The sequence below is a fragment of the Salvelinus namaycush genome, chromosome 31 (assembly GCF_016432855.1).
Source record: "Salvelinus namaycush isolate Seneca chromosome 31, SaNama_1.0, whole genome shotgun sequence".
NCBI lineage: Eukaryota > Metazoa > Chordata > Actinopteri > Salmoniformes > Salmonidae > Salvelinus > Salvelinus namaycush.
The window spans coordinates 18,626,986-18,651,902 of NC_052337.1; the positions used below are offsets into that span (position 1 = coordinate 18,626,986).

A 24,917-nucleotide genomic window follows, 5' to 3' on the forward strand; every position below is an offset into this window, starting at 1 on the left:
AATTCAGTGAAAATAAAACGCTTCATAAGACAGTACACTGAGGTACTGTTTCTCTGCTCCGTGAACACGTCTCATCACCTCCGACAGAGACAGAGCATCAAACAGGAGTGTGGGAGTTTTGTGCTTGGCTAATGACCATGACAACCTTCGGACCTTTTGCAGTGCCAAAATAGATGTGTTGTTTTCTTTTAGTCCACCACAAGCTGCCAGCCAGGTTAGCTCCAAGCCAATGTGAGATACTGTATTTGTTTGATTGTACAATATTAAGCACAACCTAATACAGTAGAATAGAATTCACTACAACAGTGAACACTGATGCTGAACTAAGACAGCTTAGTTGGTTGTAATTGTTGAATTTCTTAGCAAGGCAGGTTTTTGCACACACACCCCAACACACAAAAGGCCATGGATGATATCAACTGGAGGGGATGGCATGGTGAGCTGAGCTGAAGAAGAAAAAGTGAGAGAGAAAAAGACAGAGAAAAAGAAGAGCGAGATGGAGAGAGAAATTGCCTCACTCTGTCACTTCACAGGCCATGGAGGCCAAAGTTTCTGAGAGAGGACCTCCTTCTGAAGGGCTCTGCACACAAATCTACTCCATGTGGACTTCATCTACAACACACACACTCAAACTTAGGGCTGTTGCGGTGACCGTATTACCGCCACACCGGAGACCATATTACCGCCACACCGGTGACTGTATTACCGCCACACCGGCGACCGTATTACCGCCACACCGGCGACCGTATTACCGCCACACCGGCGACCGTATTACCGCCACACCGGCGACCGTATTACCGCCACACCGGTGACCGTATTACCGCCACACCGGCGACCGTATTACCGCCACACCGGCGACCGTATTACCGCCACACCGGTGACCGTATTACCGCCACACCGGTGACCGTATTACCGCCACACCGGCGACCGTATTACCACCACACCGGCAGTCATGAGTCATGACCGCAGTAAAATTACACCACTGTTGAGTCACTGTAATCTCCTCTTATGCACTCTGGACACCATCAGGTCGCTAATAGTGTGGTACTCAGGGTTCTATTGTCCCTCTAACAACTCTGACATCACTGTGAATGCAATCCAAAATTACATCAAATACTGATTATCAAAACAGTATCAGGGACATAAAATAATGATTGTGCCGTTATACAATTACATAGCCTAGTGCATATTATGCAAGGCAGAAAAACATTTAAAAAACAGATTTAAGATGTATTTGGTACATAATTGGTCTAGCCTAAACTCCAAAATGAAGCAGTGGGTGGCTGCAGGAACAGGGCTGGAGGGCCAGGGCATACAGAGTTTGGGCAGAATATCCCGTCGGGCAGCGAGAGGCTGCATGCTCCTCTAACAGTGGTTGATGCGTGGATTGAAAGTTAAATAAGTGTTTTTATAAGCTCAGCTACTAAAAAGAGGAGGATCCCAGCTGCTACTATATGCATTTCTCAGCTGTTCAGATTAAGAACATGCTCTGCTATAAAACCGGCATGATTGAAAAATTTACCGGTGGGAAAGCAGCCTCCATTTGCTATTGGAGTGCATACTGATGACATGTCTTTCTTCCCCTCCCCCTGTTCCTCCCCCTGTTCCTCCCCCTGTTCCTCCCCCAGTTCCTGCCTATTTAATAACGGACCATTCTAAATCAAAACTCATTTTACATATTAGTAAAGACAAGATACAATTGAGAATAGTCTGATGGATGAAAGTATGACCACTTGATGAGAGAACTGCATGTGCAACCTGAGGCAAGGAAACACAAGCTTTTTTTGTAACATTCTCAAATCATCTTCATAGTCCCATCATGCAGCTCATATATGTTTTGATTTCTAAGACATTCTAAGGTTTGTATCATTCACTACTAAAGTTTCAAATAACTCAAAATCTAGCATATAGGACCTGTTTCAAATTATCACATTTACACTCAACATAGCCACTTCATATGCGCACTCGCTAAGTTTAATTATATTCTTCTTACTATAAAATCATATAACATAAAATAATGGCACGAGACTTATGAGCATATGTTGTCTGCTAAATTAACAAGCCTACAGCCTATGGCATGGAGCAAAACCAGATAACATACAGTAGGCCAACTCATATTCTGTTCATCTGAAATACATTTTCTTCATATATTTTTCTTTCTTTTAAATGTAGATGTTGGAGGCCTGGAGATGCTAAACGTGTTTATGTTAATTACCGGTCAATTACCGTGAGACCGGGCAGTCTTTTGCATGGCAATAACTGGCTGACAAAATGTAATGACCGCCACAGACCTCCTCACACACTCACTCACACACAGTCACTCACACACAGTCACTCACACTCACACACTTTATTGATGTAAGGATTTACTAAATTCCTCTTTCACAAAAGTCTGTTAGGTCTCTTACCAATACCTGCTGTGACACTAGAACTCAACAACTTACCACATGAAAACAAAGTTTGAGGTCAACAGGTCAAATTAATCAAGAACAGGTGGTGGGAAAAATAAGTCAAATGAAGGTTACAGAGATAAAAAATGAATTTATAAGAATGCTTTATTATATAGAAATGTTTTGCTCAGTGAGAAATGAATATCCAACTAGTCAGTGACAACGGTGTGTAGTTTGGAGTTTGTGACAGCAACTACACTACTGGTCAAAAGTTTTAGAACACCTCATTAAAGGGTTTTTCTTAATGTTTATACATATGTTTAGCTTTGTCATGTCTCCCACCTGAAACAGGTGCAAACGGCAATAACACAACAGTTGTGCAACCACAATAATTCTGACTTTAATGATGTAGATAAAACGTGTGTGCGTGTATGAAAGACAGAGTTGTTCTTTAGGATGAGAGGCCTATAATCTTATTACCTGATTTCACAGGATTTTAAAGTCAAACTGTTCTGTTTGATCAGAGTAGTTCTTTTTTGGGAGGAGGGGTCTCAAGAACTAATCCGAGTCCCTGACCCCTTTCAGCTTTATTCCGGCTTAGAGGATGGGAACATGTAGCGGCGACCTAATCACAAAGAATGGCAAGAAAGGCTTTCCTGCAAGACTCCAATTGTATTCATGACTGAGACTTAAGGCAATGCCAAGAACAAGATTGTGGGCATGTTTGAATACTTTAATACTTTCAAATGCATCCTCACCTTTTCCATCCATTCCTTCCTTGCTAGAATAACGTTGAAGAACTCTGGCCTAAAGGCTACAAGGGACTGACAAACTCTGGCCTAAAGGCTACAAGGGACTGACAAACTCTGGCCTAAAGGCTACAAGGGACTGACAAACTCTGGCCTAAAGGCTACAAGGGACTGACAAACTCTGGCCTAAAGGCTACAAGGGACTGACAAACTCTGGCCTAAAGGCTACAAGGGACTGACAAACATCTAAAGTTTCAATCTGCATCTTCTTTGCTTAGGCACTTTTCTCATAATCAACTCCATAATAGCATTGCACGGGCACCTTCTCTACCTATGTCCCACGAGCTATGAGGACCACCATACTAACGTCAGAATCTGGTGAAAGGCAAAACCTCTACGGCCTCCCCCCAAAAACACACAAAAAATGTAACTCTCCTCTCTTTCTTTCAGTATGATTTATGGCTCTTTCTGTGTATTCCCACCTCTCCTTTCCTAATCCTCAGAATAAAAAGGTCTAGGGTTGGTTGGGGCTATAGCCTGTGCTGGGAGGAGGGATGGGGTAGGTGGGGAGGATCTGTACAATGATCTGGGCCTAGTCCCCCAGGGCTCTGGGAGCGGGGCACTCGGAGGCAGCCAGGCTGTGTTGACTCCACAAATTGAGTCAACAGAGAACTGCTGACCTTGCTCGCACACAGGTAACAATTCCCCAAACCCTCCTGCTGCAGCTCCACTTAAATCACTAGGTCTGTCTAGAGGAGGATAGAGGAGAGTGCAGGTATAGTACAGATAGGCTTTTCTATATTATACTTTACTGTATTATATTTGTATTTTTGGAGGTTAGTATCGGATGAGATGGGGGAGGGCGAAGTACTAAATAAATCCAGAGACAAAATAGCTAGGCGAACACCGCTTGCACTTAACTAGCAGAAGTTAAAACCATTTGTACTTTTTTGAAAGAAACTAAACAAGATATAAATACCCACTTGGACTGAATTGGGTTTAAATGGTAGTTCCTATTACTGCAGGTGGCAAGGCATGCATCTTCACCTGAGACACCAACTGTCTTCATGACTTTGCTTGAAATTTACCAGGCAAGAGTGACCAAGGATGCCAGAACAAAGCTTATACAAATTTAACTGGAGGACAAGCTAAGGTGCAAAACATCACAGACTGATGTTATTTACTGAGTCAAACATTTGAAACAAATCATATTTTTCCTTCAACAAATTTTTGCAGATATTTCAAATACTCAATGAATGATCTTTCTCTCTCTCTCTCCACACTGCGGCTCGCAAACGACAGGAGGCAAAAAAATACTAAACGAAAACATATAATGGGCCCATTTATTTTTTCGAGTGGCATAAAACTTCCTGCCCCTCGTTGAGTGCTTCCCCTTGCGGTCCTCTGGGGGAGGGGGGGGGGGGGGGGGGGGGGGGGGGGGGGGGGGGGTCAGCAGGGTGGTGTTGGGGGGGGGTGAATGGTGACGGCTCCCCAGAGTGCTCCTTAGCTCCGCCATGGCCTGCCCAACCCTGGCGACAGTTGCCAGGCGACAGGTCTCAACGAGGTGCAGCAGCGAGCGGTAGCAGCTGGCGTGGCCTCTGAGCAGCCTTGAGTAGGGTTGGGGGTGTGGTGGGGGAAGATGTTGGAGAGGAACTCCCCTATAGTTTCAATGACCGTAGAGACTGTACTACATAACACCCCCTACCACCACCCAAACACACCCTTGGAGGGAGGGAGGGAGGCTCGTCTTTCGGCTGGCCCAGCGGGAGAAGACAAACACAGGACCACGTCCATCCTGGCTCTCTCTCCCCTGCCATGAGGACGGCAGTCTGGCCCCCTGACGAGGGGAGGGGTGAGGGGGGCCTCTGGGAAGCCAGAAGAGGGGTCTTGGGAGGAAAGGAGGTGGTATACCCTCTCGTCTCACCCCGTCATTACTCCTCAAAATACATCTGTGCAAAAAATCACAGCGGGGCGTGTGTGTGTGTCTACGTCTGCAGAGAACACCAGACACCCGCGGTGGGTTTCCCCACACTTGGCCAGCCTCTAAAAACAATGACACAGACCTTGTGGCTATAATATGACCAAAAACACAGAAAGAAAAAAATCCACAGGTTGGAATGTTTCCAAGGAACAACATCTGAGAGCCTGAAATAGGCGAGAAGCACCGACACGCTCGAGCTGATCCTGATCCTCCACCTAAAACTGATGTCATGGGCCTGATGTCATGGGCTTGATGTCATGGGCCTGATGTCATGGGCCTGATGTCATGGGCCTGATGTCATGGGCCTGATGTCATGGGCCTGATGTCATGGCCCTGATGTCATGGGACTGATGTCATGGGCATTCGCTCCCAGAGACTTTGCTTAATAACGCACCATGTTTTATGGCACGGCTGGGAACACCAAGCCCTTTGGAAAAACACCAGTGGTGGTGGAATGGTTGTTTGGATTATTTGGAAAAGAGGAGAATTACATTTAAAGATCCCTCACCTCTAATGAAACCGCCTTTTTTCTTTCAAGCGAGAACAGATGATGCCCAGTCAAGAGTGATTTAATGGTGCACGAAACCCCTGAGCAAAACCAGTTGTGGGTTTCGATACTCGAGTGAAGGAGGGCTTTACACTGAGAAGGCTTTGGGGTAGTAACTTTCAAAGATGTTGATAGTTGGCCAATGAGCATCAGTGGATGAGTTGTGTATTGGTTTGCACATATACACAGTATCTGGTATGGTTGCAGTACATGCTTGTAAAGGGTGACAGCTTTCAGACAGAAGCTTTAGCAATTGATAAAGAGGCTTTGACCTGGGATAAAGCACTCAAAGTAGGTTGAGAGGTTTGTGACGTATTGGAGTTGGCTGCTTCCTTACTTTATCTCTTTACTTCATGTGCACTTAAGCAGAACAGGGGAAAACAGGTCCTCCAGTTGGCTACTGTTTTTCTTCAATAACTAGGGTATGGGTAGGGCATCACTAAATTGATCATTAACATTTTGAAGCTGAGCCATTTCCTCGTGCTCTGCTGTGCAGCACATATCATGGTGTCATGTTGCCATCACTGCATTATTCACAAAAGGTTGGCTGGACCTCCTTGAATTCACGTAGATCACATAATTATGCTATTTTTGTATACAAAGCCCTGATCCACAAGCTTCCGACTTACCTAAATCTACTGTTAAAATTTAAAATGTCAAGTTATCAAACCTGTTCACAGGGTTGGTTAACTCTAGAGACTCCTTGCTGTCTACAGAGTTAGGCGAATCAGCCTCTGGTTTCCTTGCACCCTATGTTTGGAATGATTTTCAAATGATGCTTTGGTGTCCCTGGGCCGGTTCAGACAGCTGACAGAGGATTTTTTATAATGAATAATGTGTTTGTTTAAGTTGACTGTGTTTTGTATGTTAATGTGTATTATTTTTGTACATTTTTTTTTATATTTATGTTGGCCTGTGCTTGTCTATTGATGTGCTTATTTTGTACTGTGCAGGGCTCATTTGTAAAAGAGACTTTAATCTCAATATGACTTCCCTGTTGAAATAAAGGTAAATAATCCTCGGCAAATATAAGACCAGAACATTGTCTGAGTCCACAGGCGAGATTATTTGACAGAAAATAATCATGTTCCTTGAGTTTTGTCGGAGTTTAGAGTTATGAAAAGTAGATAACAGCTAACTGCTCTCTGTCTCATCATTGAGCAGAACAGCAAGCAGAGGTGTTACTATGGATACTCAGACAAGCAGAGCGCGAGCAGCACAGGGAAGGACAGACAGACAAGCAGCTAATGGATATTAACAGAATAAGTTATTTCTGATTTCAGGTTCAGGCAGGGCCTTAAATTTTGCAGAAGCAATTGGGCCTGGGTAGGGCCTGAACATCATGGGTAGGGCTTAAAATGCATGCCAGTGCAGGGCTCTGATGTCTATGCGTCAGGAGTTTCTCCCAATCTTTCTGTATTGGCTAATGAAGGCCAAGTTTGACGTGTCGGTCCACCAGACTCTTCGTGTCTGGGAACGAGATTACCAACAGGGCAACCAGCCTACAAAGAGGCTCTAGCAAGCTATCAAAGGAAAAGGGATCTGAACAAAGTTTTGAGGCCTTTCAAGGAAAATTCTTAGTTTTCTAGCTTAATTTGAATGGCGACTTGTGTTTGGACTGTGCACAATGAGGGTGGGGGAGAAGAGGGGGGAGCATTAACTTAGTCCATCAGCTCTACAGAGTGTGTGTGTGTGTGTGTGTGTGTGTGTGTGTGTGTGTGTGTGTGTGTGTGTGTGTGTGTGTGTGTGTGTGTGCGCGCGCGTGCGTGCGTGCGTGCGTGCGTGCGTGCGTATGAGAGAGAGAGAGAGAGAAAGTGTGAGAGAGTCCACCGGTGCCAGCCGCCTGCTCAGGGGGGAGAGCAGAGCAGATTTGCATGGCGCTCTAACAGGATATTGCACAAGGCCTCCCTGAGGGGCTGAGCCTCAGGGTCAGCTTTAACTCACAAGGCAGCTTTACCTTGAGCCGTCCCTCCTCCCCAACGTCAGTAGGCTGGCTCTCTGCATTGACAGATGAGAACTACAAGGGTAGTGACCAACACTGGCAGACAGTAACCCCTTCTCCTGCAGAAGCCTGGACAATGTTGCCTATTTGTTGCCTATTGACTCTATTCCCATTCAAAGGACCTATAAACATACGCAGCACTAAATCTGGATGTTATGTAGTTTACTGAGCACGGTGCATGTTCATGCACAGGATAGCTTCAGCCCTAGTCTATGGACATTCTGACATTCTTAGATGTCTGTAGTTTGGTGTATTGATCTAAATACAGATTCTTCCCACCTCACCATGATACCAGACATGTTCTTCTTTGTCTCAGCATATGTTCACATTGAGGGGAAACCTTCTCCAATCATTTTCTGGTGAAAGTGAAGTCTGGTGCTAAACGTTAAACCTTCAAATGGGTTTGTGTTTTTTTCAATCTGTTTCATCAGCCATCCTTGTAGTCATGTAAAAACACCTATTATCGTTCAATTAACCATACTTGGAGTGCTCCCATTAGTGGGCAAACGAAAAAGCCTCCATTTGGCAAACTCCAGAGATGGTTTTCATTACTGATTGAGATAACTTTTTCTGAGTAGTGGGAGCAGAGAATATTAAAACCCATGTACTGAGGATGATAAGTGAATTCAGACGCATGCCTTCAGACGCTATTCACACACACACACACACACACACACCTCAAAAAACACCTGACCAGAAAAAAAAGGCGGAAAAAGATGAAAGGACACAAACTGCTGAGGCAGCTCCAGCCATTAGCCCTGTCCAGACCAATCATAGCGGATAAAGGATGAAGAAAGTGGCGAAGAACAGACAGCCGTCCATAAGACCATCTGCATTTTTAAAAAGGTATCCCGGGCGCAACGAGACCTCCCTGGTCCTTTTTCATCTGCCTGTGTTTAATTGTGCTCTTTGTAAAGGGAAACAAACTCGCGGCCTTGGTCTGTGTGTTGTAATAGGACTTCTGCTGGCTGAGAAGAGGTGGTAGGGAACGGAATGGGAGGGGGGGGGGCTTTGCCGCCGACTGCAGACGGGGGTCTCCAAGGACTGCAAATGCGGTAATTAAGGAGAGAAAGCCGACGCTTGGGATTGAGAAACGGGAGAAAACATCCACATGAAAGTGAGAAATCAAACGAAGGGGCCGTGCATGGTGTATGCAGTATGCAGTGTGCAGATGCGTGTCACACACAAGTGCACAGACAAAAGAGTGTGGACATAAATCATCGTGCACGTCTGCATATGAGAGGAAAGGATCTAATGGCTGGCCGTGACCGCGTCGAGTGCAAAACACACTAGCACACAAACAGAGAGAAAAATACTCTGCTGCCATTTATAATGTAAAGTTACGCACGCTTCCATTATCATTTTTTAAAAACCATTGCAAACCATTACAGACTACAAAGGGAAGAACAGCCGAGAGCTGCCCAGTAACACAAGCCTACCAGACGAGCTAAACTACTTATATGCTCGCTTCGAGGCAAATAACACTGAAACATGCATGAGAGCACCAGCTGTTCCGGAAGACTGTGTGATCACGCTCTCCACAGCCGATATGAGTAAGACCTTTAAACAGGTCAACATTCACAAGGCCGCAGGGCCAGACGGATTACCAGGACGTGTACTGCGAGCATACGCTGACCAACTGGCAAGTGTCTTCACTGACATTTTCAACCTCTCCCTGTCCGAGTCTGTAATACCAACATGTTTCAAGCAGACCACCATAGTCCCTGTGCCAAGAACACTAAGGTAACCTGCCTAAATGACTACCGACCCATAGCACTCACATCTATAGCCATGAAGTGTTTTGAAAAGCTGGTCATGGCTCACATCAACAACATTATCGCAGAAACCCTAGACCCACTCCAATTTGCATACCTCCATAACAGATCCACAGACGATGATGCAATCTCTATTGCACTGCCCTTTCCCATCTGGACAACAGGAACACTTATGTGAGAATGCTATTTATTGACTGCTGCTCAGCGTTCAACACCATAGTGCCCTCAAAGCTCATCACTAAGCTAAGGACCCTGGGACTAAACACCCCCCTCTGCAACTGGATCCTGGACTTCTTGACGGGCCGCCCCCAGGTGGTAAGGGTAGTTAACAACACATCCGCCACGCTGATCCTCAACACAGGGGCCCTTTAGGGGTGCGTGCTCAGTCTCCTCCTGTACTTCCTGTTCACTTATGACTGCACGGCCAGGCACGATTCCAACACCATCATTAAATTTGCCGATGACACAACTGTGGTAGGCCTGATCACCGACAACGACGAGACAGCCTATAGGGAGGAGGTTAGAGACCGGGCCATGTGGTGCCAGGACAACAACCTCTCCCTCAACATGATCAAGACAAAGGAGATGATTGTTGACTACAGGAAAAAGAGGACCACGCACGCCCCCATTCTCATCGACTGGGCTGTAGTGGAGCAGGTTGAGGGCTTCAAGTTCCTTGGTGTCCACATCACCAACAAACTAATATGGTCCAAGCACACCAAGACAGTCGTGAAGAGGGTACGGCAAAACCTATTCCCCCTCAGGAGACTGAAAATATTTGGTATGTGTCCTCAGATCCTCAAAAGATTCTACAGCTGCACTATCGAGAGCATCCTGACTGGTTGCATCACTGCCTGGTATGGCAACTGCTCGGCCTCCGATAGCAAGGCACTACAGAGGGTAGTGCATATAGCCCAGTACATCACTGGGACAAAGCTCCAGGACCTCTATACCAGGCGGTGTCAGAGGAAGGCCCTAAAAATTGTCAAAGACTCCAGCCACCCTAGTCATAGACTGTTCTCTTAGACTCCTGAACATCTAATCAAATGGCTACCCAGACTATTTGCATCCCCCCTCTTTTATACCGCTGCTACTCTCTTGTTATCATCTATGCATAGTCACTTTAATACATATTACCTCAATTACCTCGACTAACCGGCGCCCCCGCACTCTGTACCGGTACCCTGAATATAGTAACAAGCTATTGTTATTTTACTGCTGCTCTTTAATTGCTTGTCACTTTTATTTCTTATTCTGATTTGTTATATCATTTATTTATTTTTTAATTTATTTTACTGCATTGTTTGTTAGGGGCTCGTAAGTAAGCATTTCACTGTAAGGTCTACACCTGTTGTATTTGGAGCATTTGACTAATACAATTTAATTTGATTTGATCTACATTGCACAAACAGTCATTAGAGATGAATCCTGAGTCAGTATGATCTCTGAGACACTTCATAGTAGCGGAGGAATTAAAAGAGCATGTCCCCGAGTCAGTAGCGCATGGCTCTCTCTTACAGGGGCCACAGAGAAAACTGTCCGTTGAAATGCTCGGCAACTTCTAGTGGGATATCTGTCTAAACAAATCCCTCCATTGAAAATTCCGACAAGATGACATCAGTGCCGCTCACTGGCTATTGTGAGATGCACAATGGGTGGTGACCTTGGCAGCGGGGAGGGACACATTTCCATAATATTTATCATGCAGGTAGGATCACGCTCAAATACACCAGACGATATCACACCAACAGCCTAGACAGGCAGTGGGAGAAAAATCACAGAGAGAAGGATGGTCAGGGAAGGGAGGAGGATGATGGATAGATGGATGGAAGGGTTGAAAAAAGGAAGAAATTAATAAAGAAAAAACAGGAGGACGGACGAAACAAAATAACAGAGTAAAGGAGAGAAAGACAGTGAAGACAGAAAGAATAAAGAACTGTTGTCAGGTAACAAAAGAGCAAAATAAGAGGGGTGTGTGTGTGTGTCTGTGTGTGTGTGTGTGTGTGTGTGTGTGTGTGTGTAACAAGTGGTCTAGGAAGGGTACTACACACAACTAGTGGTCTAGGAAGGACATTACAGGCAACTAAGGGTCTAGGAAAGCCACTACACACGACTAGGGGTCCAGGAAGGGCACTACACGCAACTAGGGGTCTAGATAGGTCACTCCAAATTAGAGTGTGGAGGGAGGGAATAAGAACTGCTCAGAAGGGACTTCATTTTCTTTTAATATCTATTTCAACATGACAGGAGATTTGCCTGGCAATCCTTCAACGCTGGTGATTCCTTTAAGTGAACCTCACAACCCGGTGTTCAGAGCTCCACTGCTTCTAGAAATATATTGTGAACCCCACTAAAGCACATGCTACTTGGCAGCGTCATCCACATTCTCACTTGATATGATGCTGGGCTGTGGATGTGTGGCATGCTTTTGGGGTGTTTTCCCCATGATGACGAACTATACACTGAGTTTACAAAACATTAAGAACACCTGCCCTTTCCATTACATAAACTGACCAGGTGAATCCAGGTGAAAGCTATGATCCATTATTGATGTCACTTGTTAAATCCACTTCAATCAGTGTAGATGAAGGGAAAGAGACAGGTTAAAGAAGGGTTTTTAAGCCTTGAGACAATTGAGACATTGATTGTGTGTGTGTGCCATTCAGAGGGTGAATGACCAGGACAAAAGATTTTGTCTCTGTGAATGGTTTGTCCTCTGACAAATCAACTGTAAATTTCGGTGTTCCTCAAGGTTCCGTTTTAGGACCACTATTGTTTTCACTATATATTTTACCTCTTGGTGATGTCATTCGAAAACATAATGTTAACTTTCACTGCTATGCGGATGACACACAGCTGTACATTTCAATGAAATATGGTGAAGCCCCAAAATTGCCCTCGCTAGAAGCCTGTGTTCCAGACATAAGGAAGTGGATGGCTGCAAACGTTCTACTTTTAAACTCGGACAAAACAGAGATGCTTGTTCTAGGTCCCAAGAAAAGAGTCAAAAAGAGATCTTCTGTTGAATCTGACAATTAATCTTGATGGTTGTAAAGTCGTCTCAAATAAAACTGTGAAGGACCTCGACGTTACTCTGGACCCTGATCTCTCTTTTGACGAACATATCAAGACTGTTTCAAGGACAGCTTTTTTCCATCTACGTAACATTGCAAAAATCAGAAACGTTCTGTCCAAAAATGATGCAGAAAAATGTATCCATGCTTTTGTTACTTCTAGGTTAGACTACTGCAATGCTCTACTTTCCGGCTACCCGGATAAAGCACTAAATAAACTTCAGTTAGTGCTAAATACGGCTGCTAGAATCCTGACTAGAACCAAAAAATGTGATCATATTACTCCAGTGCTAGCCTCCCTACACTGGCTTCCTGTTAAGGCAAGGGCTGATTTCAAGGTTTTACTGCTAACCTACAAAGCATTACATGGGCTTGCTCCTACCTATCTTTCCGATTTGGTCCTGCCGTACATACCTACACGTACGCTACGGTCACAAGACGCAGGCCTCCTAATTGTCCCTAGAATTTCTAAGCAAACTGCTGGAGGCAGGGCTTTCTCCTATAGAGCTCCATTTTTATGGAATGCTCTGCCTACCCATGTGAGAGACGCATACTCGGTCTCAACCTTTAAGTCTTTACTGAAGACTCATCTCTTCAGTGGGTCATATGATTGAGTGTAGTCTGGCCCAGGAGTGTGAAGGTGAACGGAAAGGCTATGGAGCAACGAACCGCCCTTGCTGTCTTTGCCTGGCCGGTTCCCCTCTCTCCACTGGGATTCTCTGCCTCTAACCCTATTACAGGGGCTGAGTCACTGGCTTACTGGTGCTCTTTCATGCCGTCCCTACGAGGGGTGCGTCACTTGAGTGTGTTGAGTCACTGACGTGATCTTCCTGTCTGGGTTGGCGCCCCCCCTTGGGTTGTTCCGTGGCTGAGGTGCTGAATGCTGCACCCTCGACAACTACTGTGATTATTATTATTTGGCCATGGTCATTTATGAACATTTGAACATCTTGGCCATGTTCTGTTATAATCTCCACCCGGCACAGCCAGAAGAGGACTGGCCACCCCCCATAGCCTGGTTCCTCTCTAGGTTTCTTCCTAGGTTTTGGCCTTTCTAGGGAGTTTTTCCCTAGCCACCGTGCTTCTACACCTGCATTTGCTTGCTGTTTGGGTTTTTAGGCTGGGTTTCTGTACAGCACTTTGAGATATCAGCTGATGAGAGAAGGGCTATATAAATACATTTGATTTGATTTAACTGCCTTTGAATGGGGTATGGTAGTAGGTGCCAGGCGCACCGGTTTGTGTCAAGAACTGTAACGCTGCTGGGTTTTTCACACTCAACAGTTTCCTGATTGTATCAAGAATGGCGCACCACCCAAAGGACATCCAGCCAACGTCCCATAACTGTGGAAAACGTTGGAGTCAACTTGGGACAGCATCCCTGTGGAACGTTTCGGCACCTTGTAGAGTCCATGCCCTGACGAATTGAGGCTGTTCTAAGGGCAAAAGGGGGTGAAACTCAATATTAGGAAAGGGTGCCTAAAGTTTAGTACACTCAGCGTACACTATTTCTTTGAAAAAGCTGACGAGAAGTGGGAAGCAGGCAAAGGCCACAGCAAAACCATCGGAAGTTTACATACACTTAGGTTGGAGTCATTAAAACTCATTTTTCAACCACTCCACAAATTTCTTGTTAACAAACTATAGTTTTGGCAAGTCGGTTAGGACATCTACTTTGTGCATGACACAAGTAAATTTTCCAACAATTGTTTACAGACAGATTATTTCACTTATCATTCACTGTATCACAATTCCAGTGGGTCAGAAGTTTACATACACTAAGTTGACTGTGCCTTTAAACAGCTTGGAAAATTCCAGAAAATTATGTCATGGCTTTAGATGCTTCTGAAATGACTAATTGACATCATTTGAGTCAATGGAGGTGTACCTGTGGATGCATTTCGAGGCCTACCTTCAAACTCAGTGCCTCTTTGCTTGACATCATGGGAAAATCAAAAGAAATCAGCCAAGACCTTAGAAAAAAAATTGTAGACCTCCACAAGTCTGGTTCATCCTTGGGAGCAATTTCCAAACGCCTGAAGGTACCACGTTCATCTGTACAAACAATAGTGTGCAGTCATAAGCCCCATGGGACCACGCAGCTGTCATACCACTCAGGAAGGAGACGCGTTCTGTCTCCTAGAGATGAACGTACTTTGGTGCGAAAAGTGCAAATCAATCCCAGAACAACAGCAAAGGAACTTGTGAAGATGCTGGAGGACACCGGTACAAAAGTATCTATATCCACAGTAAAATTAGTCCTATATCGATATAACCTGGAAGGCTGCTCAGCAAGGAAGAAGCCACTGCTCCAAAATCGCCATAAAAAAGCCAGACTAAGGTTTGCAACTGCACATGGGGACAAAGATCATACTTTTTGGAGAAATGTTCTCTGGTCTGATGAAACAAAAATAGAACTGTTTGGCCATAATGACCACCGTTATGTTTGGAGGAAAAATAGGGAGGCTTGAAGCAGAGGGGTGGCAGCATCATGTTGTGGGGGTGCTTTGCTGCAGGAGGGACTGGTGCACGTCACAAAATAGATGGCATCATGAGATCATGAGGAAGGAAATTTATGTGGATATATTGAAGCAACATTTCAAGACATCAGTCAGGATGTTAAAGCTTGGTCGCAAATGGGTCATCCAAATGGACAATGACTCCAAGCATACTTCCAAAGCTGTGGTAAAATGGCTTAAGGACAACAAAGTCAAGGTATTGGAGTGGCCATCACAAAGCCCTAACCTCAATCCCATAGAAAATTTGTGGGCAGAACTGAAAAAGCGTGTGCGACCAAGGAGGCCTACAAACCTGACTCAGTTACACCAGCTCTGTCAGGAGGTATGGGGAAAAATTCACCCAACTAATTGTGGGAAGCTTGTGGAAGGCTACACGAAACGTTTAACCCAAGTTAAACAATTTAAAGGCAATGCTACCAAATACTAATTGAGTGCATGTAAACTTCTAACCCACTGGGATTGTGATGAAAGAAATAAAAGCTTAAATAAATCCTTCTCTCTACTATTATTCTGACATTGCACATTCTTAAAATAAAGTGGTGATCCTAACTGACCTAAGACAGGGAATTTTTACTAGGATTAACTGTCAGGAATTATGAAAACCTGATTTTAAATGTATTTGACAAAGGTGTATGTAAACTTCCAACTTCAACTGTATGTTATATCTTGGTGGGTTTACTGTACATCCAATTATGATGAAGTTTAATTTCCGCTAGTCCAATCAGCATTGAGACCATCTGGCCAAAAAATGACTTTGGGTATTTTTGGACTGTTAGAAATATTTAGATTATTCTACTTTATCAACGTAATCAAGGCATATCAACGTGGCTAATTGGTTGAAATGCAGGAAGTAGCCAACGTACACAATTTCTGTCTCATTTGAATCCAGATTTCAACTACAAATCAGTGAAAGGATTTCAAGTTTTGGCAGATTTCAGTAAGCCGCCTGATTCGTCAGGCCCTCGTCACTTACAGCACGGCATCTGTCACTCACGCTTTGACAAGGCCAGACAAAAGGGAACCCTGGTGCTCTCCCCTGCCCCTCTGTGTAAACTCATTCACAAACTTTCATGCCTCTTATTTGCCGGGCTAAAGGTTAAATTGCTAAGCCCTCCTCCCTCCCTTCTTTCACTCTCACTTGCTACCCTCTGCTGTAAAGCTGTCGTTGTGGGCCTGTATTTACATGGATTAAGGTCTTTTCACAGGGGGAAAAAAGAGGTGGTTTGCTGTAAAGCCCCATACAGACTCTGGCCTGCTCGCCAGAGTGGACACGGTTAGCCAGCTCCCATCAGCCTCCCTTCCCTGAGGACAATGTCCATACTGTACCTCTTAGGAATGGATCGAGGCACAGGGACATTGCCCAGCGATTCACATGCCACATTATAGCTCCGACATGGCCACTGAAGCAAATAAGCCAATCATAAACTCAGATTCTCAAAGTTAACAAATATGTGCAACCCCATTGAATTTATTGTAATTCTGCAATATTCAAATGAATATGTTTTGTATCGTACTTAGACTTAAAGTTAGGATTTGGGGGTTGGGTAATCTGATCCTAGATCTGTGGTTATGGACAATTTACAGTTAAAGTTAGGATTTGGGGGTTGGGTAATCTTATTTTAGGTCTGTGGTTAGGGGTAAGTTCTACCCCCAGGCAGCCGTACAAGGGGTCCAAGCCTTGAAAACGTCTCAAACGAGAACTAACAAACCGGCGAGGGTATGAAGATGTCAAAAAGCTTTCGCTAAAAAGGGGGACAAGGAAGTGGGGGGGGGTGTAGGGGGGTGGGAGGTAAACCCATCATGGGATGAACCCATCAAAACAAGAGGAGAAGGGTCGCCCCACTCTTGCTTTCAAGCGTGGAGAGCAAATCCAACTCCTGTCTATGGCGCTTCCGCACCAGCCTGCCTGGCATGGCTTTACTCTCGTTCTCTTGGCTTCCTTTTTCTGCTCAATAAATAAACAAATAAAGCAAATAAACACAATCTTCCAGCTGAAGGAGCCGGGAGCTCTGGGGGGGAGGGGTTTGTTTGTATCATAAATAGCCAGCTTCCGCGGTCAGGGCATGGGCTAAACGTGAGCGACAAGAGGAAAGCAAATGGGCCTAAATCATGCAGAACACATTGATTGTCAGCTGTAGGGGCCATGTGCCACGCAAGGTCACTACCGCTCACGATCCGTTTGATAGCATCGGCGCAAATTGGACAAATTGGGATGCAGTGTGGGCGCAGCATTGGGGCAGCCTGTTGACCTAGCAGAGTAAAGATATAGACACATACATACAGAGTTCTGGGAAAAACAACAGGGCAACAAGGCCTGAACAACGGATGTATCTACTTGGGCTTCTAGGCCTGGTGATAGATTCAAATGCAGCAAGCTGTAACAGACGTATTGGCTAATAGGCCTACAATGACAAGCCTATTGTTTGTGACCCATATTTAGACGTAGACCGGCACACACACAGACTTCATGCTGGCTAACACACAAAGCCACAAAGATCAATATATCATACACAAACACAGACAAACATACACACTTGGCAAGTGCACACACACACAAACAAACAAAAGCACCACCACTCCCCCTAACACACGTCTGGGTTTCACCGCGGCCTCTGTGGTGTGCGGCTTCTTCTGAAGAGTACTGCCGCCAGAGAAACACTTAATTAGCGTGGGCTCCTCGTCCGCAGGGCACCATGTCTCCGAGCGGCGGTTCAGCCATTTCCCGCAGGAGGTCAGGGGTCAGCCGGAGAGAAAACTCTGAGGCGAGCTCTGGAACGCCGCTGTCACACATCATAGCGCTTCCGAAGCAAACCTGCAGACACGGCGCCCCTGAAAAATAGCACGTTAACAACTGCTAGTGGGTAAACATCTCAAACGACTACTTTTTTTCACCTTTCGAGACTTCGACAGCCTATTTTTTTTCCTCCCTGCCAGTGTTTCTGCCAATGTTTCTTTTGGACTGCGGTGGGGTCATGTAGCTAAAGCTATCTGGATATTGCAGGTGAAACTACAATAAGGACTCATGGGCTTGTCCAGACACAATACCTAGCCCTTACCCCCCTTGGTACTTGTGCAGATCTTACAAGATTGGATAGGTATTGCAATATGGCCAACACTTCAAAAGCCTTTCAGGGGTCAAGGTGGAGATAATACTATATCTACCAATCCTTTCTGATCTGCACATAATGCCTAGGGGCCAGAGAATGTGAGTGGAGCGGAGTGAGGAGCGGCGTGAGGAGCGGCGTGAGGAGCGGAGCTGGAGCGGAGTGGAGCTGGAGCGGAGTGAGGAACGTAGTGAGGAGCGGAGCTGGAGCGGAGTGAGGAGCGAAGTGAGGAGCGTAGTGAGAAGCGGAGTGAGGAACGTAGTGAGGAGCGGAGTGAGGAACGGAGTGAGGAGCAGAGCTGGAGCGGAGTGAGGAGCGGAGTGAGGAGCGAAGTGAGGAGCGTAGTGAGGAGCGGAGCTGGAGCGGAGTGAGGAGCGGAGTGAGGAGCGGAGTGAGGAGCGAGGAGAGGAGCTGGAGCGGAGTGAGGAGAGGAGTGAGGAGCGTAGTGAGGAGCGTAGTGAGGAGCGGAGTTGGAGCGGAGTGAGGAGCGGAGTGAGGAGCGGAGTGAGGAGCGAAGTGAGGAGCGTAGTGAGGAGCAGAGTGAGGAGCGGAGCTGGAGCGTAGTGAGGAGCAGAGTGAGGAGCGTAGCGAGGAGCGTAGTGAGGAGCGGAGCTGGAGCGGAGTGAGGAGCGTAGTGAGGAGCGTAGTGAGGAGCGTAGTGAGAAGCGTAGTGATGAGCAAAGTGAGGAGCGGAGCTGGAGCGGAGTGAGGAGCGGAGTTGGAGCGGAGTGAGGAGCGGAGCTGGAGCGGAGTGAGGGGCGGAGCTGGAGCGGAGTGAGGAGCGGAGTGAGGAGCGGAGCGAGGAGCGGAGTTGGAGCGGAGTTGGAGCGGAGTGAGGAGCGGAGTTGGAGAAGAGTGAGGAGCGGAGCGAGGAGCGGAGTGAGGAGCGGAGCTGGAGCGTAGTGAGGAGCAGAGTGAGGAGCCTAGCGAGGAGCGGAGTGAGGAGCGAAGTGAGGAGCGAAGTGAGGAGCGGAGCTGGAGCGTAGTGAGGAGCAGAGTGAGGAGCGGAGCTGGAGCGTAGCGAGGAGCAGAGTGAGGAGCGTAGCGAGGAGCGTAGTGAGGAGCCATCTCTAAATCAAATGGTTTTGACCATTTGGGAGTTTTTATTGACTTTCTTTGGAAATGCAGTGATTCCTTGTTATAAAATGATCAAATTTAACCTGTATATCTAAAAATGACCATATACTGTACACTCATTGTTTAAAGCAGAACTATTGCTGATGGTGAACCTAAACAATCTAAATCAAATCTACAGTAAGCCCGTTCAGCAGGTAGCCTATACATCCAGATGAGAGTTGTCTCCGGTAACTTACTTTTATTATGGTAAAACAACATTTTCAACAGCGCATAGATAACAATAACCAAGCAAATTACATTGGTTGTCACTCAACTAATAAAGCCTAATATCCCGCAAGCCATTTTAGCATTCGAACGCTGAAGGTGCGGCGGAGTTGTGCAAGATCAGGAACAGGCCGCCTACCTCACGTTGGTCAGCGCGCGAATGAGCACAGTGTGCAGTTTGACTCGGATACTGATATTCCCTGGGTTTGTTCGGCATACAAAATGACTTGTAGATCAATGACTGTCAACACAGTTACATTATTGGTTCCACATTGAAGGAGAGGATGCATCAGTTGTCACAAGAGACCAGGTGTTTTCGGAAGGTAGAAAGTAATATGAGCAAAACGTTTTAGTAAAGCGGCGATTTGTAATGTTTGAATGGATTTTCTGACTGATGCATGCTACATTTGGATCGGTTCGGGGTCCATGGACCGATGCTGTCATATATCTTAAACATTTCAATCAGGACCAATGCATACTGGTGAATGTTACATCCCTAGAGGACGTGACCCAACTGTGGTTTGTGACTACTATCAATTCCCATTGCAGCCAATTCAGTTGCAGTCATTCTGCTACAGATTTTTATTTGTCATTCTGTTACCGATTTAGTAACAGAATGACACGTTTTAATCACTTAATAAATCATAAACCAAATTTATATCAGTAAAAACACAATAAGTAATTGGTAGGTCTACCTTCACTTGGTTACTTCTGTGAACTGTCATTATCCTCCCTCCTCATTAGGTAGAGAAATTAGAAAATATCCTAATGGTGCAATATGCAGAAATCCCTCTGCCATTTCTTAGTGGCAAAAATGTGAATAGTTCGCCAAAATTTCAGTTCATGTCACAAAACAAGCAGGTGTATAGAATCACTGTACCATCTAAACCACTGTGAAATATATGTTAAATTACCAAAAATATTGTATTTCGGGCTGCCAGTTGAGGACTTGTGAGGCGTCTGTTTCTCAAACTAGTGTACTTGTCCTCTTGCTCAGTTTTGCACCGGGGCCTCCCATTCCTCTTTCTATTTTGGTTAGAAACAGTTTGTGCTGTTCTGTGAAGGGAGTAGTACACCGCGTTGTACGAGATCTTCAGTTTCTTGGCAATTTCTCGTATGGAATAGCCTTAATTTCTCAGAACAAGAATAGACTGACGAGTTTCAGAAGAAAGTTTTTTGTTTCTGGCCATTTTGAGCCTGTAATCGAACCCACAAATGCTGATGCTCCAGATACTCAACTAGTCTAAAGAAGGCCAGTTTTATTGCTTCTTTAATCAGAACAACAGTTTTCAGCTGTGCTAACATAATTGCAAAAGGATTTTCTAATGATCAAATAGCCTTTTAAAATGATAAACTTGGATTAGCTAACACAACGTGCCATTGGAACACAGGAGTGATGGTTGCTGATAATGGGCCTCTGTACGCCTATGTAGATATTCTATAAAAAATCTGCCGTTTCCAGCTACAATAGTCATTTACAACATAACAATGTCTACATTGTATTTCTGATTAATTTGATGTTATTTTATTGGACAAAAAAAAATAGCTTTTCTTTCAAAAACAAGGAAATGTCTAAGTGACTCCAAACTTTTGAATGGTAGTGTACATACTAGCATGCCCAATGCATTAGAACAGGCAATACATTGGGCATGCAATCTACGAGGTTTGCTGGTGTAGATATTGGAACCAAGCCTTATTAGTCTCTTGAGCAAACATGACCCCCGTCCCCTATAAGTGAATGGGAATAAAGCAGGCCCATGTAGCGGGCGGCAGCAGCCAATTGACATGTAAATGCTGCCTCCTTTCGCCATGACTCTGATTAACTCTCCCTCAGTTAATAGTTTCCCTGTTAACAAAGAGGACTCTCCCCTCTTGAGGGACAGAGAATATAGAAAGAGGGAGGGAGAGAGAGAGAGAAATAGAGAGAGTAAACGAATTATGATAAATATCTACTGGGTGAAATACCACAGTGTGCCATCACAGCAGCAAGATTTGTGACCTGTTGCCACGAGAAAAGGTCAACCAGTGAAGAACAAACACCATTGTAAATACAACCCATATGTGTTTATTTATTTTCCCTTTTGCACATTGTTACAACACTGTATATACACATAATATGACATTTGAAATGTCTTTATTATTATGGAACTTCAGTGAGTGTAATATTTACTGTTAATTTTGTATTGTTTATTTCACTTTTGTTTATTATCTACTTCACTTGCTTTGGCAATGTTAACATATGTTTCCCATGCCAATAAAGCCACTTGAATTGAATTCAATTGAGAGAGACAGCAACTGAGAGAGAGAGAGAGAGAGAGAGAGAGAGAGAGAGAGAGAGAGAGAGAGAGAGAGAGAGAGAGAGAGAGAGAGAGAGAGAGAGAGAGAGAGAGAGAGAGAGAGAGAGACAGAGAGACAGAGAGACAGAGAGAGAGAGAGAGAGAGACAGAGAGACAGAGAGAGAGAGAGACAGAGAGACAGAGACTGGGAGAGAGAAAGACAGAGACAGAGAGACAGAGCCAGAGAGAGAGAGAGAGAGAGACAGAGACAGAGACAGACAGAGACAGGGAGAGAGAGAGAGAGAGCCAGAGAGAGAGAGAGAAAGGGAGAGGAACTTTTGTAAGTGTAATGTTTACTGCAAATGTTTTGTTTATTTCACTAAGTGTTTATAATCTATTTCACTTGCTTTGGCAATGTAAACATTTTTCACATGCCAATAAAGCCCTTAAATTGAATTGAGAGAGAGAGAGAATGTAGAAAGAAAGTGAAATAGAGAGACAGAGACAGAGAGTGAGAGAATGAAGACAGAATGAGAAAGAGAGAGAGAAAGAAAGAAAGAAATAGCAGAATCAAAAGGGTACAGGAAGTGTTTTTGTATGTGGTTTGAGGTTTGACAAGAATAGGGGAATTGTCATTGTACTGTAGCAACAGTAGAGTAAGGTAGTAGGAAAGTCTATGTTACTAGCGTAAATCCCTAACATTTATCATAGTCTATATTAGGCTGCTTTGCTAGCATCATTGCAATCAATGCAAAAATGCATGCTAATTAGCTCAAGTGTGTGTGATGGGAAGAAAGTATTAGTTACTTACAGATCTTGTAGCTTGAGGAGGCCTGATTACGACATGGTGGTCTAGCCCAGGTCAGAACATTCTTACAATATGATTACATAATTTAATATTTACACCTCTCTCTTTCACACTGACGCACACAAATGCAGTCGCAAAGACAATCAATGCACTCACACACCTGCACCATTTCCCACAAGCAAACACATGTACAAACACTCACTAATCTCTCTCTCTCTCTCTCTCACACACACACCTCTCTCTCTCTCTCTCACTCACATATCTCTCAGTCACACACCCCTCACTCACACACACACACATATATCTCTCAGTCACACACACCTCACTCACACACACACATATCTCTCAGTCTCACACACACACACACACACACACACCTACCTCTCAAGTCACACACACACACACACACAATTACCTACCTCTCAGTCACACACACACAAACCTCTCTCTCTCTCTCTCTCTCACTCAGACACACACACACACACACACCTACCTCTCAGTCACACACACACCTCTCTCTCTCACTCACAGACTCACACACACACCTACCTCTCAGTCACACACACACTTGAACACCCACTACATCCACCAACCCACAAAAACACACAGACTATACATCCAATACACTCACAAAAAACACACACACATACATATCTACATCAATTACCTCGTACCCCTGCACATAGACTCGGTACTGGTACCCTGTGTATATAGCCAAGTTATCGTTACTCACAGTGTATGTACTATTAGAATTAAGTGTTTTACTTTGCTATTATTTCTCTATTTTCTTTCTCTCCGCATTGTTGGGAAGGGCCCGTGAGTAAGCATTTCAGTGTTAGTCCACACCTGTTGTTTACGAAGCATGTGACACATAAAATTTGATTTGATTTGATAGGCTAGTCTGAAATTGACAACTGTGTCAAATCATTTATTCAGCCATGTCACCTGCACCACGTGCCCGCCACTGTCTGATACACGATGACGTTATGCAGAGAGAGTCTTCTGAACTCATGTTCACTTTCTCTTTGAGCAGCATCTGGGGATAAAATCTGTCCTGAAGGATACTTTTGGTCTTTGAATCACATTATTTTTGCTGACGTGTAATCTATGGGGTCAAAGACAGACCACACCCACAATGTTGTCTTGACAGCACTTTTTTAAAAGGCTGCCCTATTCTAAAGGGAGAATCGACAGTAAGACCATCCATCATATTACTGTGGTCAGTGGGCGAACTGGCTCCCCTGACAGAGGGTTCCCAAGGATGGGCCTAAGATCTGACTTGAGGTCAGATTATGATGACCTTTGCCCAGCAGGGCCTTTATCAGTTATATAGGGTTAGGTTTAGGTTTAGGTTATGTGTATGTTATAAAGACACGTGTGTAGTATTCAACAAGGACTCCTATAACACCTTCATAAACTAAATGTAATTTAATGTCAACATCCATGAGCACAGTGATACACAAACTATCAGTTGTTGACATAAGCCTTCGTAAAATGCTTATGCATTCCTTATAAACATGTTATGTATGGCATACAACTTTGATCATTACACAGCGGCCAGAGAAGGTGTGATAACAAAAACACCCACCAACCCCATTCAACCTCACCGAGGAAGATGCTGCATTCACAATATCCAACAGGGGCTTCGACCATCAGTTGGATGTGCAAGGGTTAAAAGTCATTGTTTATGGGCTTCGCGAGTGGCGCAGAGGTCTAAGGCACTGCATCGCAGAGTTGCAGCATCACGACATCCTGGGGATCTATCCCAGGCTGTGTTACAGCCCGGCCATGACCGGGAGTCCCATAGGGCGGCGCACCTATTGGCCAAGCGTCGCCCGGGTTAGGGGAGGGTTTGGGCGGGGGAGCTTGACTTGGCTCATCGCACCCTAGCAACTCCTTGTGGAGGGCCGGGCGCCTGCAGGCTGACTTCGGTTGTCAGTTGAACTGTGTTTCCTCTGACACATTGGGGGGGGGGGGGGGGGGACGACGACACTTACCAGAGCCAGTTGTTCCAGGATGGGTCACCTCCAGGTACACCTCGAAAGTGGCCTCAGGGTTGTCCCTGAAATAGAGGTCAAAGGTCAGCCTCTAGTCTCCCTAGAACTGACGTCAAACGTGTTTCACAGCAACCAGACCTAAATGCTCTTCAGTGACAAATGGATGTTCAGACGCCACACAAAACTCTGACCTTCAATACGATTTGATAACATTTCAAAACAGCTAGTCTTTGTGTGGGTGAAAAGTGTCAAATAGAAATCTTATCAAATCTTATCAAATGTCTGCTTAATAATGTAAAAACCACAACCTCAATTTGAGTACACAGCCTGGTTGCATATATTGTATGATCAGTC

General features: G+C 45.0%; 1 protein-coding gene across 4 annotated transcripts in view; it reads right to left on the reverse strand.

Moving 5' to 3' along the window:
• dennd1a (DENN/MADD domain containing 1A) overlaps positions 1 to 24,917 on the reverse strand; it is a 160,575-nt gene that overhangs the window by 133,536 nt on the left and 2,122 nt on the right. For all 4 annotated transcript variants that reach the window (XM_038969959.1, XM_038969957.1, XM_038969958.1 and 1 more), the window contains exon 2: positions 24,564 to 24,628. In XM_038969959.1, coding sequence (XP_038825887.1) covers positions 24,564 to 24,628 — 65 coding nt within the window. The remainder of the gene's footprint in view (positions 1 to 24,563; positions 24,629 to 24,917) is intronic.